Source organism: Trachemys scripta, chromosome 2 (assembly GCF_013100865.1).
Source record: "Trachemys scripta elegans isolate TJP31775 chromosome 2, CAS_Tse_1.0, whole genome shotgun sequence".
NCBI lineage: Eukaryota > Metazoa > Chordata > Testudines > Emydidae > Trachemys > Trachemys scripta.
In genome coordinates, this window is record NC_048299.1 from 166,605,387 (window position 1) to 166,623,042 (window position 17,656).

At 42.9% G+C, this 17,656-nt stretch overlaps 1 protein-coding gene across 2 annotated transcripts in view; it reads right to left on the reverse strand.

Annotated features, from left to right (window-relative positions):
• Positions 1–17,656, reverse strand: part of DUSP22 (dual specificity phosphatase 22) — a 62,870-nt gene that overhangs the window by 15,766 nt on the left and 29,448 nt on the right. For both annotated transcript variants that reach the window (XM_034762227.1, XM_034762228.1), the window contains exon 4: positions 12,272–12,321. In XM_034762227.1, coding sequence (XP_034618118.1) covers positions 12,272–12,321 — 50 coding nt within the window. The remainder of the gene's footprint in view (positions 1–12,271; positions 12,322–17,656) is intronic.

The following is a 17,656-nucleotide window of genomic DNA, read 5'->3' on the forward strand; positions in this document are numbered from 1 at the left end:
TTTTAAGGAGATGCACTCTAAGGGGAAAATCCCTTTGTTTCTTCATTCTTATCAAGAAATAGGATATTTGTCCCTCACATGTCCCTTGCCCAAGCAGACTGGGCAACTTTTGTGCTTATTGCTAACTAACTGTGCACAAGAGTTTTTGCTTTTCAAAAGCTGGCTAACCAAAGTTCAAGAGCAAGAGGGATCTCCAACTCTCGTCACGGGTGGCAAGGAGGAATTGAGAGGGAGGTGGCCACTATGCCACTTTATCCCCTTGGCTCGGCACCCAAGGAGAGCGAGCCAGCATGCCTGCTGATAACAGTCTACGATTTGAGTGCATTGGGTGCACATACACCTACAGTGGAACATATATATGCACAATCACTTGAAGGAGAGCACTGAAATATTATCGGCAATAGTGTATGCATATGGGACAGATCCTGCAAGGACAAGCAGTTGCAGACCTATTGGTAAATATGAAGCTGAAAACAGGATCACCGAATACCCATGAAACATTTATTGTATATTCAAGATGTTGCCCCTCTCTGGATAAATATTAGCCCACAAAAAGAAAGAGAAGCCTCAGCCTAGCCCATTCAAAAATCAGGAATGCCAGAGAAAGGGAGCTTCCCTTTCCACTCAAGAGAGCAGCTGTTGAGGCAGCGAGCAAACTTAGCATTCCAAGAGACCATCGGGCAGAAGCATGTAACGGACTTCAATACCAGAGAATTACTGTCTTGTCTACACATGGACTTGTACTGGTTTACCTTACAGTGTGATTTTAAACCGATGTAGTTAACTAGTGCAAAAGGCCACGTGGACACCTATTCAGGTTTAAACCAGGTTTATTTTGGCTTATCTTAAATCACTTAAGTACATGGTTAAATCAAACCAAAATAAGAACAAAAATAAAAAAATTGACCATGCATGAGTTTGCATTGGCTTAGTTACATTGGTGTGAGCTTGAGAGTTAGACAAGGCCTTGGTACAATCCCCCAGATCAGAACAGTGAGAATGCAGAGACAATACTTCTGCAAAATCTACCAGATTAACAAGAATGGGAGGGATTTTACTGACCCAATGGAAACCGGTTGAATTGCACACCAATATATCGTTTGGGGATTTAGTATCTTGCTAGACACCCAGCCTGCTTGAGGGTCAACTAAATGACTAATTCATGGAGTAGTTCATTCAGAATCATACAAGACACTCTATGTAACTCACTCCTCTGTAATGCACAGGGATTAGTTCAGGAGAAACAATGAGGAAGAAAGTATTGGAGAAAATAGCTGAAACGGCACTCTTCTCTCCTACCCCCTTAACTTGCAGGTACTCTAGAAATAAGAATCCACAATGGGAGGAAAACTGTGTCACCAACAACGCTATTAGCTCTTCCTCTGCCTGCGCTTGTGGGGGCTTTCAACAGACAGGCATCCTAACCCTGGAGCTTTTCACCCACACCCTGGTCTAGACTTGCTGTGAATACAGCCTGCATGTCCCCACCAATGAAAGCCAGGCAGGGGGAACCATCCAGCGTAAGAGGTGTGTATCCCTCAGAAAGCCGATAAGATTGCTGCAGGAGGAAGTGGCTCATCTGTGTAGCATCCAGGAGCCCAAGGACTTCATCAACAGGATGCACATGAAACATCTGGGATGGAGGATGAGAGCCAACCACACATTACAGCAGTACCAGAGGAGGAAGGAGAACCAGCTGCTCTACGGGGAGGAGACTGGCTGCTGGCCACTTCAGGTAGTAGGCAGTGCTCCAGCCTGTGGTCAAGAACAAATATGCTATATTGGCAACAAGAGGCGAGGATCAGACTCCAGTGACTGAGGAGAGTCCCGAAGGCTCGGAAGCTCACAGGCACCACACCCAAGATGAGGAAGTGTAGGTCAGGGACTCCCTTCTAAGGGGGATGGAGCAACTATCTGCTAACCTGATGTCCCAGGAAGTGGGCTGCAGTTGCAGAAGCTCACACATCCTTCCAATCACTACGCAATGCTGCTCATCCACATGTGGCACTCATGATACTGCCAGGTATGACCCTGAGCAGAACAGCAGTGACTACGGGACTCTGGGAGTGAGGGTGAAGGAGTCGAGCACTTAGGTTGTGTATTCGTCCATCCTCTCAGCTGAGGTTAGGGGCTCAGGCCGAGATACAAGCAACTTGGAGATAAAGGCATCGCTGCGCACATGGTGTTGATAGGAGGGCTTCAGCTTCCTTGACTATGGGATGTGGTTCCTGGACGGAAGAGACAAGGCAACTGGACCAAGAATGGAAGAGTATTGCTGTCATGCGCTGACTCACCAACCTAGTGAGGAGGACTTTAAACTAGTTTCAGAGGAGACAAAAGCACACAAAAGCAAAAAAGGCAACCTTAATAGAGGGCTAGATGTCGGGGAGGGGGCGGGATGGAAAACTACAATAGGGTCAAAGAAGCAGCAAGAAGGAAATCAGTGGGGGAATCTGCTCAGCACATTAGATGTCTGTACACAAATGCAAGGAGTAAGGGGAATGAACAGGAAGAATGGAAGGATTAGTAAATAAGCTATATTATGATTTAACTGACATTATACATCAAGAATATATACACTTGTTCTGAGGTCCAGAAGGAGGCGAGAGGCAGACCAGCTGAAAGTCTTTGGTTAACGATAAAAGACAGAAAAAAAAGGGGTGACATCATGGTAGGGCAGGGGTAGGCAAACTTTTTAGCCCGAAAGCCACATCTGGGTGGGGAAATTGTATGCAGGGCCATGAATGTAGGGCTGGGACAGGAGGTTGGGGGGCTGGAGGGGGTGTGGTGTGCAGGAACGGGCTCAGGGCAAGGGGTTAGGGTGCAGGAGTGGTGTGGGGCTCAGGGCAGGGGGTGCGGAGTGCAGGAGGGGGCTAAGGGCAGGGAGTGTGCAGTGTGGGAGTGGTGTGGCAGAGGCTCAAGGCAGGGGGTTAGGAGGCTCAGGGTTGTGGATTGGGGTGCAGGAGGGGTTCCGGGTGCAGGCTCCAGCCCGGCGCCGCTTACCTCAAGCAGCTCCAGGGTGGCAGCTGCGTGCAGAAGGGCTAAGGCAGGCTCCCTGCCTGCCCTGGCCTCGTGCCGCTCCCGGAAGTGGCCAGCATGTCCAGCAGTGGTTACTGGGGGGGAGGGGGGCAGGCAGCTCCACCGTGCACTGTCATCACCTGCAGGTACACCCCCAAAGCTCCCATTGGCCGCGGTTCCCCATTCCCAGCCAATGGGAGCTGCGGGGTGAGGTGCCTGCAGGCGAGGACAGCGCATGGAGCCCTCCACCTCCCTCCCCCGGGGCCGCAGAGACGTGGTGCTGGCTGCTTCTGGGAGCGGCCTGGAGCCAGGGCAGACAGGAAGCCTGCCTTAGCCCCCCTGCTCCATAGGGCTGGCAATCCCGCAGGCCAGATTGAAAGCCCTGACGGGCCGGATCCAGCCCACGGGCCATAGTTTGCCCTCCCCTGTGGTAGTGGGTCTATTATAGACCATCAAATCAGGAAGAGGTGGATGAGGCATTTCTAGAACAAATAATAGAAATATCCAAAACAAGACCTGGTAGTAATGGGGGACTTTAACACACCAGATATCTGTTGGAAGAGTAATACAGCAAAACAAAATTTCTAGTATGTTCTTGGAATGTATTGGGGACAACTTTTTGTTTCAAAAGGTGGAGAAAATAACTAGGGGGACAGCCATTTTTTACTTGATTCTGACCAATAGGGAGGAATTGGTTGTAAATCTGACGGCGGGAGGCAATTTGGGTGAATGTGATCATGAAATAATAGATTTCATGATTCTAAGACAAGGAAGGAGCGAGAGCAGCAGAATAAGGACAATGGGATTTCAAAAAAGCAGACTTTCAAAAAATTCAGAGAAATGGTAGGGGTAAGGTCCCATGGGAAGGAAATCTAAGAGAAAAAGGAGTTTGGGAGAGCTGGCAGTTTCTCAAGATGACAATATTAAAGGCACAATTTCAAACTATCCTGATGTGAAGGAAAAAAAAATAGAAAGAATAGTAAAAGGCCAATAAGACTCCATCAAGAGCACTTTAATGACGTGAAACTCATTAAGGAATCCTACAAAAAGTGGAAACATGGACAAATCGCTAAGAAGAAGTACAAAAGAATAGCACAAGCATGTAGGGACAAAATCAGAAAGGTTAAGGCACCAAATGAGTTACACCTAGCAAGGTACATAAAAGGCAATAAGAAGAGGTTCTTTAAATACATTAAGAGCAAGAGAAAGACACAGAACAGTATAGGTCCTCTACTTAATGGAGAAGAATTAATAACTGATGACATCAAGAAAGCTGAGGTGTTTAATTCCTCTTGTGCTTCAGCCTCCACTAAAAAGGCTAATATTGACCAGATACTCAACATAATTAACATTAACAAGACAAAAATAGGGAAAGATCAGGTTAAAGAATATTTAGACAAGTTAGATGTATTCAAGTTAGCTGGGCCTGATGAAATTCACCTTAGGGCACTTAAGCTGAAGCAATCTCAGAACTGTTAGCAATTATCTTCAAGAACTCATGGAGGACGCATGAGGACGAGGAGAATCGAAGGAAGGCAAACTAGTACCTATCTTTAAAAGGGGGCAACAAAGAGGACCTGGGCAATTATAGACCAGTCAGCCTAACTTCTATACCTGGAAAGATACTGGAACAAATTATTAAACAAGCCATTTGTAAGCATAGAGAGGATGATAGGGTTATAAGGAATAGCCAGCATGGATTTGTCACAAACAAATCATACCAAACCAACCTAACTTCCTTCTTTGCCAAGGTTACTGGCCTCGTAGATAGAGACAAAGCAGTACTCATGATATAGGTGGACTTCAGTAAGGCTTTTGATGTAGTCCCACATTCTCATAAGCAAACTAGGGAAATGTGGTCTAGATGGAATTACTATAAAGTGCGTGTACAACTGGTTGAAAGACCTCACTCAAAGAATAGTTATCAATTACTGTATATTCTTGATCATAAGCCAATCTGTTTATAAGCCGACCCCCTCCCCAAGATGGATAAGTAATAATGGAAATTTTTTATGATCCATTCATAAGCCGACCCTGTAATTCAGGGGTCGGCAAACTTTGGCTCCTGGTCCATCAGGATAAGCCGCTGGCGGGCCAAGACAGTTTGTTTACCTTGAGCGTCCACAGACACGGAGGTAAACTTAAGTAAACAAAGTGTCCCGGCCCACCAGCGGCTTACCCTGATAGGTCGGGACAGCAACTGGTGGGGAATTTGGGGGGGGGGGATGGAGAGGGGGGAAGAGAAGCTGAGGATCAGGGGAGTAACCCCTGTGACCACCCCCCACATGACCCCACCCCTAGCCTGGGACCCCCACACTCTCCCCATCCCTTCCCACCTTAGCTGGGGAGGGCCAGGGGAGGATGTCTCTGGCCTGGCTGGAGCTGCTCCGGCAGGCTGGGCAGTGCAGCCACAGCCTGCTTCGGTGGGCTAGACTGGGTGGCACGAACGCAACCTGCTTTGGAGGGCGGGGCCGGGCGGCGCGGACACAGCCTGCCAGCCCTGGAGCTGCAGCTGCTTTGGAAGCTGGGGGGAGAACAGCGTGGCCAGAAGCGGAGAGACACCTCTTCCCTTCTGGTTCTGCTGGCTGTGCTGCCTCCCTTTGCTCCCTCTGTTGGGGGGAGGGGCTGTGTCCCACCTCTCCCTCTCTATGCCCATTCATAAGCCAATCCCCTTCTCTGATGCTTCCCTTTTTTACTAAAAAAAATTCGGCTTATGAACGAGTATATACAGTATTCTCTTTCAACCTGGAAGGGCATGTATAAGGAGGTCCCACAGGGATCAGTCCTGTGTCTGGAACTATTCAATATCTTTAATGACTTGGATAATGGAGTGAAGAGTATGCTTATAAAATCTGTGGATGACACCAAGCTGGGAGGTGATTAACAAACAAACTTGACAAATTGGAGATTTGATCTGAAATCCATAAAATGAAACTCAATAAAGACAAGTGCAAAGTACTAAACTTACGAAAGAAAAATCAAATGTACAACTATAAAAATGGGGAATAACTTGGTTAGGTGGCTGGAAAGGAGCTGGGGATTATAGTGGATCACAAATTGAATGTGAGTCAACAATGTGATGCCGTTGCAAAAAGGCTAATATTGTGGGGTGTATTAACAAGAGTGTCTTATGGGAGGTAATTGTCCCACTCTACTCAGCGCTGGTGAGGCCTGAGCTCGAGTACCCTGTGCAATTCTGGACACTTTAGGAAAGATGTGGACAAACTGAAGAACACCCAGACGAGAGCAACAAAAATGATAAAAAGTTTAGAAAAAAAATGGCCTATGAAGAAAGGTTAAAAAAACTGGATATGTTTAATGTTGAGAAAAGCAGACTGAGGACCTAATAACAATCTTCAAATATGCTACGGAGCTATTATAAAAAGGACGGTGATCAATTGTTCTCCATGTCCACTGAAGGTAGCACACGAAGTAATGGGCTTAATCTGCCGTATGAGCGTTAGATTAGATCAGAAGTCCCCAAACTGTGGGATGCCCCCTAGGGGGCACAGAGGAACATTCGAGGGGGCGCGGCAGGGCCTGGGCCAGCCCTCACACGAGGCGGGGCGGGAGCGACACCCAGACCCACTCCGTTCCCAGCTCTGCTGCGGTCCTGGCTCCCCGCCTCCAGCCTCGGTCCCTTACCTTGGCCTGGCCATGGCTCCGCACACAGCCTTGGCCCTGGCCCCTGGCTGCAGCTCTGTTCCTGGCCCCAGACCCACCCCCAGCTGTGGCCCCAGCCTCGTCCTGCTTATCCCTGTCCCACTCCCTCCCCCCAACCCCAAGCCATGGCCATGGCTCCGGGAGGGCAGGGGCAGGGGCATGGACAGGGGAAGGGGCGTGACCCTGAGCATTTCAAGACCACTGGGTTAGATACTAGGAAACACTTTCTAACTACAAGGATAGTTTAGTTCTGGAATAGGCTTACAAGGGAGGTTGTGGAATCCCCAACATTGGAGGCTTTCAAGGACAGGATGGACAAAACCCCTGTCAGGAATGGCCCAGGTTTACTTAGTCCTGCCTCAGCAAGCCGGGAGAGATGGATTTGATGACCTCTCAAACTCCCTTCCAGTCCTACACATATTTCTATGAATGACTCTTTCAGAAGAGGATCTCCTGAGGAATTCTGCAATTCCAGACTTTTTAAATGTGTGTCTATTCTAACATTTTGACTAGAACTGGTCGGGAAATGTTTTTTCCTTGGGATAAATTATTGACATTTTGTTGAAAAGATGAAAGCTGAAATGTTCTGGTTTTCAGTTACCGAAAACTGGGGGGAAAAAAGAAAAAAAAAAAAAAGAAAGAAAAGTTGATACTTTGCGCAAACATTTTCATTCAGTCAAGAAAATTATTTTCCATTGAAAAAAGTTTCGACCAGCCCTAATTTTGACACCATATGGTGCTTGTGTTTGCTTGCAGGAACATAACCTGTAGGCAGCAGCTGAACCTAACAAATGACTCAGTCACAGTGAACAGACTTTACTAGTGGCATACATGGCTTTTTAAAAAGAACTGCACCACAGTTAAGCAGTATTTCTCCAAGATCTAACTGCTTAGGTCAGTTAAAATCTTGATGCTTTTATCTTGATTTTACTTGACCCCTTTTTACCCCTAGATCTCTGGGGAAATGACTTAGGTTGATGTATGCAGTGTAGTTGTAGCTTTGTCGATCCCAGGACAGAGACACAGAGAAGGTGGGAAGTTGGTCCAATAAAAGATAACTTCACCCACCTTGTCTCTCTAATACGTTGGTGTGTTTTTCCACAGTAGCTCCAAACATCAATACATCTATACATCTTCTACAATGACCTAACATAAGTTTTTCCCCACTTTCTTATGGAACATGCTTTAGGATGAAAAAATATCAAAGGTAAATGGGTGATGTCTTTCTCGGGGGAGGGGAGAGGGGAAAGAGAGTAATTAAGCTTGGCTAATAGTGAACTTTTGGTCCAGTTTTATTAGTCATTTTCCAGATATGACATTCAGTACACTGCGTCACTGTGTATCAGCCAGTTTACTTGTTAGTGCATCAAATTTAGATGTGTGGTAGTGTTCACCCTTGATTGTCTTGTTCAAGTTTCATAGAAGTTAGAAGGGAAATCCTAACACAGTCACACCCGTGGAATTCATTGCCAGTTTGTGGAATCATGGAGCCCTGACTCTGATCAATGGGGCAGTTCACACCTCTTAGAGCTATTGTTTCAAGCAATCTGCCAACTCAACATGGTACTGGTTTACATTCACCCCTGGAGTAGCAAATTATTCTATGTTAATGAAATGGGAAATCAATATTTACTACATAAAAGTGTAAGACAAGTGTCCTGATTAACAATCTACTCACTGGACTGACAATTCAGTGTAAAGACAATTTATTGTACAACAGCCAACTTCCACACTTCTCTTGCCAACTTAATATTATGAACGGCAGCTTCTTTATATTATCACTGGGCACATCCCACACAAAGTAAAGCAGTGAATGGCCTCTCCAATCACCTTTTAATAAAGAGGGTAATCTGATACAAATTAGATGAGGGATTTTCCATGTCAGCTCTACACTTCAAAGTGTTTCGTTGAGCTTTCAGAAATGCGTTAGGGTTGAAAAAAGCATCAGTAGGGAAAGAAATGTAGTGGTATTGTCTCTTCAGCAATCAAATCTGTAATAGTCAAGGACTAAGAACTACCTAGACCTTTTGTATGATTCTTTGGCATTTTGCTACTGTAGACAGACTGGCTGTAATATTAAATCTAAACCAAAAGGAAGGTTCAAAAGGCAACCAGGAAGCCCAATAGGCTCAGGGTGACCATACATCCCGTTTTGGCCAGAACAGTCCCTTTTATTAGCCATGATCAGTTGGCAAGAACAAAACATGACAAATGCCCACTTTTATTTAAAAAAAAAAAAAAAAAAAAAAGCGTGGTGTGGTGAGGAGGAATATAAGCAGAGATGACAGCCCTGTGCAAGGGGGAGGCAGGGTTCGAGTGGTCAGTGATAGTCCCACCGGGGGGAGGGGTGGGGAAGGGAGCTCGGGCAAGCAGCTAGGGCCAGCCCCAGGGGGAGGGGGGCAGCCTTGGGCAAGTGGCTTGGGGGGAGCTTGGGCCAGCCCCACATGGTGTTCTGTTTTCCCCTTGGGAAATATGGTCACCCTAAATAGGCTAGCATAACTGGGTATTAATTCCCTAGAAACATACAGTACAGAAATAAGGTGGAGTGAGGAAGGATATATTTAATTTCTACAGAATTAATTTTCGAGTAGCAAGTTCCTTAGGAGAGGGCATTGTCAAGGAAATCAGTGACCAGCAGAAGTTAATGGCCAGAGGCCAAATTCCCACCATGGAGGCCAAATTCACATTAAACTCCCAGGAAATGACCTAGGTCTCAATAATGATTGCTTAATTCAAATTCTAAGCAGGAGCAGAAAATGCTAGTAGAACTGAACCGTCACACAGTTTCAAAGAATGTGAGCATATTCTATTTTCACTGTTTTATTTTATTGGGAATTGATTTCTTTCAAGAACAGGAGAGCCCTTAATATGCTTACTGTAAGTGCATTTATATTATACGTATTGAAAAAAAGTTCCATGAGGAAAACATAGCTAATGCGAACTTAAGTTAGCAACTCCACAGTCCCAAGATCCACTCTGACCATGTATCAAGCCGGCCCCATTCAACAAATGCCAGCAGCTGCAGAAAAGTAGTACCACCACCTCAGAAGAACTTTACCTGAAAAGCCAGCTGCTGAGTGATACAGACAAGCATCTTATGTGATCCTAGTCAATTTCACTCAACAGCAATCATTAGGTAAAAGCACTTTATATGCAATGCTATTCTTTTCCTCTGCAGCTGTCAGTCTCACTCTTTTAGGGTGACCAGATGTCCCGATTTTATAGGGACAGTCCTGATATTTGAGTCTTTGTCTTCTATGAGTGCCTATTACCCCCCACCCCTGTCCCAATTTTTGACACTTGCTCTCTGGTCACCCTACACTCTTTGAGAAGGGGAGAGACACAAAGAAGTCACAAAAGGACAGATCCCCTCTTTCCCCAGGGCCCCTCCCCTCAAACTGATAAACACCCTATACTTTTAAACAGTGTTTGATAAGATCATATTACATTCTTATGACCTGAATAAAACAAAATTCTTCTGACCTTATGAAGTTTTTACACTAAAAGCAAGTAACATCAGTATTTAAAGATACTGTGCATTATACTTGAAGATTTCCATCATAAAGAAAAGTCAGTTACTCATCAAGTTTTCTTTTAAGTGATCAAATGTATTAATATCAGAAGTAACAAAATTTGTCTGAAACCATCTGATACCGAAGCAAGAACCGTAGATGCTTTCAGCATAACAGAAACAATACTCATGCAAATATCTTATCTTCTTGTTAGTGCTTTAAAAGATTTGGTACAGTGCCAGAAAGTTAATTGCTTTTGAATGCTATAGGTTGCTTTTCAATGTATTTCCTTGATATGCAATGACTAGGGCTGGTTGCATTGCATGTGTAATTAACATTCGCTGGAAATGATGTCCTCTTTCTATTCACAAATTGGTCCAGATTTCTACTAACACACATGGCAGATTTGCAAACATTTTCACAACTACCCAGTACGATCTCCAAATACTGACACACCATTAATGACGACCCAACAAATGCGATTATGGCCTCTGTAATTTCTTAAGTTGCTTCCTTTCTAAAAGAAATGAACCTCCACAATTTTTCCTACCCTCCCACCAAAAAAAAAAAAAATAATGCACAAAATTGCTTCCATATCCACTGTCTTAGTTCTGAAAATCCTATTCTGTTCTCTAACCTGGATTCCTACTTAATAGCATATGGGCTACTACTATTTTTAAGGGAGTAATAATACTCAGGGTCTGATTTTTAAGAGGCACTGAGAACGTGCAGCTCTCATTGACTAAAATCTGCACCTCTGACGGGAAAAACAGGCTCATGGTCTATGTTCTTACTATACAAAATTGTGTTATAAAAATAATTTTTATAATTTCAGAAACATGTTCTTGTCGCTCTTTTCAGTGGCAATTAAGAAACATCAAGTGTCATGTTGGAATCTCTCCAAGGTATGAGAAACAAAATACTCTAAAAATATGCACTGAAAGCATCAGCCGGAATATTACTCTGATCTGAGAGAAAAAGCAGTGCTGCATTTCCTTCCGTAGGTACCAGGCCCTTTCAACTACTTCTGTTTCTCTACATAACTAGTTAGCAGGAAGTGGCTGAAACCCCCCGCACCTCTCCTCAACATAAACAGTGAATGCTAGAAGAAAGAGTTGGTCGCCATCCAAGTATTCTTATGAAATACGTTTTGATTACTTCAAGATCATGATTTCCTAGATACCATCAATTCAAAGATTCGGAATGTTAAACCCCGGGTCAGTTCAACTAACTTTCAGGACAGTTATATAGCCAGTGGATATTTAAAATAAAATTAAATTGAATTTAAAAAGCCTGAAAATGGGACACACCAGCTTCACATAGCTACATTCCTACTACAAGAAGCATAAGACCATAGGAATTGACATACTGGATCAGGCGTAATCCAGTACACTGTTTCCAGCAATGGCCAGGACCAGATGATTTAGAGGAAGGTGTAAGAACTCTACAGTAGGAAGACGTGCCATAATCTGCACCCCACATAGGTGGTCTCCCGGTCTCTAAAATGTAGAGATTGGCTAAGGCTCTCTCTCTACCAGAAATGCTACAGCGACACAGCTGCACAGCAGCAGCTGCACTGCTGTGGGGCTGTTTTTCCATCACTGCAGTAAAGTCAACTCTCAGAGGTGGTTGCTAGGTCAACAGAACAATTTTTCCATCAATCAAGCAGAGTGTACACCAGGGCTTAGGTTGGCTTAATTACATCACACAAGGTGTTAATTTTTTCATAGTCCTGGAGGAATTAATTTCAGCAATTTCTGTTAAGCTGACCTAACTTTGCAGCATAGACCAGCCCTGAAGCACAAGGTTTAATATCCCTTCCAAAAATTTTGCCTTAATTATAACAACACTGGATATTCTTGGTAGCAAAGCAGCCATGCCAAGTAGGAAAGCACTTTTTTTTAATTATTATTAAAAGGACCTATTTTTCTGTTACCTCAATATAAATCAGGAGTAATTCCCCTTAAACCAACAGATTTAAACCTACATTGGTGTAAAACTGGTGAAAGATCAGAATCAGGTCCTTTAACATATTCCAAAACAACATTAGTACTGAATTAAAAAAACCCAAAACTTACAAATTCTGTGAGGGTGAATCAGCAGCAGGAATGCACAGATATTTCACTCCCTGTATAAAGTAGTAAACAGGAATGAGAACACAACATTAAGAAAAAAGCATAATGGTCACAGATCAATGGGCAAATTCTGCTCTAGTATTTGTGCAGCTCCATTGATTATGAAAGAATTGTAGTATTGTAAGTAACTGCAGATTTTGTCTCATCTGCCCAGATTTAAAAAGACAAGGTGGGTGAGGTAATATCTTTTATTGGACCAACTCCTGTTGGTGAGAGAGACAAGTTTTCAAGCTTATACAGAGTTCTTCTTCAACTCTGTGTAAGCTTCCATATGAGGAGAGATTAAAAAGACTGGGACTGTTCAGTTTGGAAAAGAGATGACTAAGGGCGGATATGACAGACATCTATAAAATCATGACTGGTGTGGAGAAAGCGAATAAGGAAGTGTTATTTACCCCTTCACATAGCACAAGAACCAGGGGTCACCCAATGAAATTAATAGGCAACAGGTTTAAAACAAACACAAGAAAATACTTCTTCACACTATGCACAGTCAACCTGTGGAACTCATTGACAGGGGATGTTGTGAAGGCCAAATGTATAACTGGGTTCAAAAAAGGATTAGATACATTCAAGGAGGATAGGTCCATCAATGGCTATTAGCCAAGATGGTCAGGAATGCAACCCCAAGCTTGGGGGTCCCTAAGCCTCTGACTGCCAGATATTGGAATTGGAGAACAGGGGATGGATCACTCAATAATTGCCTGTTCTGTTCATTCCCTTTGAAGCATCTGGCATTGACCTCTGTCAGAAGACAGGATACCAGGCTAGATGGATGATTGGTCTGACCCAGTATGACCATTCTTATGTGATGAACCCACCCACCTTGTCTCTCTAATATTCTCGGACCAACGCTGTTACAACACCACTGCATACGGACTTAAAAAGTTGTTTTCAGAAATGTTTTGTTGCTAAGGAACAGACAGCTTAGTCATGTTTACACCAAAGAGCCTTAAGTGAATTCTTTAAACGGCAGCATCTTTATTAGAAAGGCGTAAAACTTTTGTTATATTCATCAGCTTAAACATGTTATTCTTGTTATGTTTCATTGGAAACTAGTCGCATCTTATACAGTTCTCACTTTGTCAAAATGAATGCTGAAAATGAAATTTGAGAAAAACTTTTTTCTCGTGCAGAATGCCACATTCAGTTGTTTTTCCCTTACGTATTTAGCAACACAAAGGGCATTTTGGAAGAGGAATCGGTTATTTTTTGAAAGCGATGACTTTAAAACTCAGGCGTATCTTCCAATAAGAAGTCCTCACTTTATTAGTCAGCTATTATTGTAACGAATTATGTACCGAAATAAGGAACTGCAATATATATTCTTAGAAGAACTCTGATCTGAAAAGTCAAGTAGGCAATGCCTTTTCAGGAGTGTTTTACAAAAGACCACAGAAACAAGTTTAAAAAATGAGCTTGGACAATAAAGTGACAAAGTAATAGATAAGTAACAAATAAAAAGAGCGATGACAATAGAAGTTAGTACTCCATACGAACATGCTGTAGTTTTAAATATACCTAGTAACTTCCCTCTCCAGGGACATCTCCAGGATCTCAGATGGCGATCAGGCTCATCATGACCTCCTCAAATATACACCTCTCCCCAGGCTATGATCTCCAACCCCACCTCTGGCTATTCCACACCTGAGCCAACAAACCACTGATGGTGCAACAGCTATGTTCTCCATCTGAAGAACCAGAGGTAGTACGTCAGAGCAAGCCAATGCATTCTTCACAGCCACTCCACTACCGCTTTCCAACCTCTTCCTGGCCCTCTGAGCCATCTGTGGATTGTCAACTTGTTTCCTCCCGAAGTGTGTCACAGAGTATAGCTGGTGAACTGTCAATGGTTCACTGACTAAGTGGCACAGCCAGAGTGTGGGGATTATTGGAAATGTGGAAGGCATAGACGGGGGAAATCATGACTTAGGGAGAGGGAAATATTTGAAGAGGGGTTTACAGTGAGAAAGCGCACAATCTCAGCTGAACTCCTGCAGAGTGGGAGCTGGTGATATTTCGGGAGGGTAAAGTGGGGAAGAGTTGTGTGGACATGATAAAACAAGGTTGTGGGGAAAAGAGATGAGATTCAGCTGGTGAACCATGGAGGCTGGACAGCTAAATGGCATCTCTGATATCTGTCAAAAAATGAAAACCGTTAAACATGGCAGCCACCCCCACTTGAATTAGGGCAAAGCAGCCCTAGTGTGCTTGCAAGGATAATAACCCTTATGGAGTCAAGATGGCTAGCGGAGATGCACTCAACTGGTGGTAGAACAATCTGCATATAAAACAACAGATTGCTAATATCATGGATTCTCCAGACTAGACAATGCTACAGTATAGATCTGGTATCATTACCTCCTTACAGAGGTATTCACCATGAAGCTTTAGCTTTGAACTTAAGAGGACTGCTCAAATGAGTAAATTTTATAGAATTAGACCCTACATTTGCTGAAGCTTGGCAATTTACCTTTTCAGGTCATATTAAATACTCTCTCCTTTGGACAATTCAGTACCAGGAGCCCAGTACTCATTATCTACCCTTCAACAAGGCAGAACACAGGAATGAAAAGAAGGGGGGAGGGGAGAGAGAGAAGGAAACATATTGAGGCCAGCATTGTACCATGCAATTAAGGTTCCAATCCTGCATCCCATACTCATTTAAGTAGTCCCACTGATTGCAGCAGTTATCACACATGCTGAATGCTTACAGTAGCTGAACTAAGAGGGGCTTTCAGAAAATGTTCACTTTAAAAGAAGAAGTACTGTCAGTTTTACAGCACACAGTGTTCTTTTCTGTCACAGCTGGCTGATTCCCATTCTGCATGATGCTAAGAGGGACGTGAATTCAGAGCTACCACAGAACCACACGTAAGCATGAAACTAGCCTACGAGAGACCACATATTGTGCTAAATAGCTCCTCCAAGGCCTGATCCTGGAAGGTACAACTCCCAATAAAGCCAATGGGAGTTGAGCACCTCTCATTGAGTGTATCACTTCTCAGGATCAGAAGTTTAGTCAGGTTAACTGGGCCATTCAACATATAAAGGTTCTGGAAGTCTAAGCTTTACCAATGCGTGCCACCTTGGAGCATTTTGGAAGGTGGTGCTAATGAATTCCCTGCCCCAGGCCTCCCAGGAAATCCCCCCCTCCTCCAATAGGAAAATGACAATTATGGGTGGGATCTCAAAAATGCTCAGTGTTGGCCTCTCTCTGTCCCACTGAAATCAACAGTAAAGCTCCCAATTACTTCAACTGGAGCACAGTTAGAACATTGCTGACCAACTTTTTAAAATCCTACCTTATAAACAAACAGATTTGATCCTAGATAGTTTAAAAATCTTAGAATCAAAAGCATTCATTTTAATTGCACGAATAAAATAGAGGGACTATACTGGTTGGTATTGGGCAGGTGTTTGTAAATGAAACACTTGGGCCACTGTCCAACAGAGATATTTATATGTCGCTGTTGATAACAAGACTTGCCACGCTGCATTCGCCTTTCTTCATGCACTTTTGATATTTTTACAAACTTAGTGCCCCCCCCCTTTTTTTTTAAGATATTGGAAACAGGAAGTTATTTAATTTCTGAGCCCTCTTGTCTATGTGATAATTAAAAAAAACCATCCGAGATCGTAGTGTTCTTATGCAGTTATGCCCCAGAGACATCACTGTCTTTCCTGTGTATGTACAATGCAGATAACATCTAAGAATTGTCCCAAAGGGACTCTAAGCAAAGCAGAACAGTTTGTGTCAACGTAACAAGTAAATACTCTAGACTAAGATTTTCAGATGCTCATGGCTGGTTCATTAGTGTGCAACTATGCCATAGGCTTCACAATTTCAGTAGTTAGTGGCGTTTGCAATTTTAGAATCTTCAACAAAGACCAAGCCAAAGGAGGAAGCAAAAACATCACTGAAGTGTCTGTTTCCTTGCTTGGGTATGTGCTCATCATGACAACACAGAGTCTGTGCCTGATCATAGATTGCTGAAGCCAATGGGATGACTCCCAATGCCTCTATGGGCCTTAGAGCCTTAGTGATTTATTCAGGAAGCTATAATATTGCTAGAAAATGTTAAGAATAAACCCTACTATAAGATTTAACAGGATTTAAATTAATAATATTAACAAAGATGGGGCAGGCAAAGTAAACATTAAGTGTATGTGTATAACTTAGTATTTCTTTCAAAGGGAAACTTGCATTTTGTCATCTGGTAGAACAATAGATGGATTTTTCAGTGAAAAAAAGTGGATTTAGGTTCCAGCAGATCAGTTTCACTCATTAAATTTGTTAAGTTCATTGAATATTTGCCCTTCTCAAAAATGAAATGTTTTGTTTAGGTCAGAGATAAAACCTTATTACAAGAGTTGATGAAAAAGCAAATATTATTATAAATACAATGTGAAGGAATGAATCCACATTAATTAATTACTGCTGCAGTTGGTATATTCACAATGAAATATTCCTTCAACTGATATCTTGCATGCCAACATTTTTCTTCTTCTTTCTCCCTCCAAACAAACCCTTCCTTGGATTAAATCAAACCAGCTTTTTCATCAAACTAAAATTAAATATTTTCTCAGAGTTATGAAAAATTACACACATACATTGCTGTAAATCAAATCGAATTCTATGCTCCAGCTGAAAAAAAACCAAACCTTCAGCAGTTCACCACACAAGTTCAAGTGTTCGTACAAACTTCCTAGATCTGTACATAAGCAGAATAACCAACTACATCACAGTGCCTTTCTCATGGCCACTTCTAAATTCAATGCTATATATTCTCCAACTGTTATTTCTAACTCCTTAACATCACCCCACCCACAACCTACATTTTTTTTAAGATGTTTTCTAAGGTTATCGATATTAGTTAGTTTTCGTATGATGCCAGAATCAATTGAGGTCATGCATGTTTCTTCCAGTGCAGTTAAAGATACATGATAGACTGGAGAGCCAATATACTAAAAGATCATTTTCTTTTCAGTTTTCTATTTCAGCAGACAGAGTAACCACCAAAACTAGAATTTTGTCTCTCTTAGGCCCTGAAACTAAAGGCTACAGTTAAACCGATACAGTGAGAGCTAACAAAACCAGAACAAGTATTCTGATTTCAAGATTGTCAAAGCTGAAACAAGCGAGAGTTAAGTAAAATTTCTAAAATTCACTGTTATTTGTGAAACAATACTATGCTTGCACCATTTTGCCAAACATCGTAAAATAAAGCCAAACCCATTACACAGTATCTCTCAAGTTTTCAAAAATGAAAAACAAAATTTAAATATATATTTTATGTAGCCAGGGTTTACACTGAGAGCTAATAA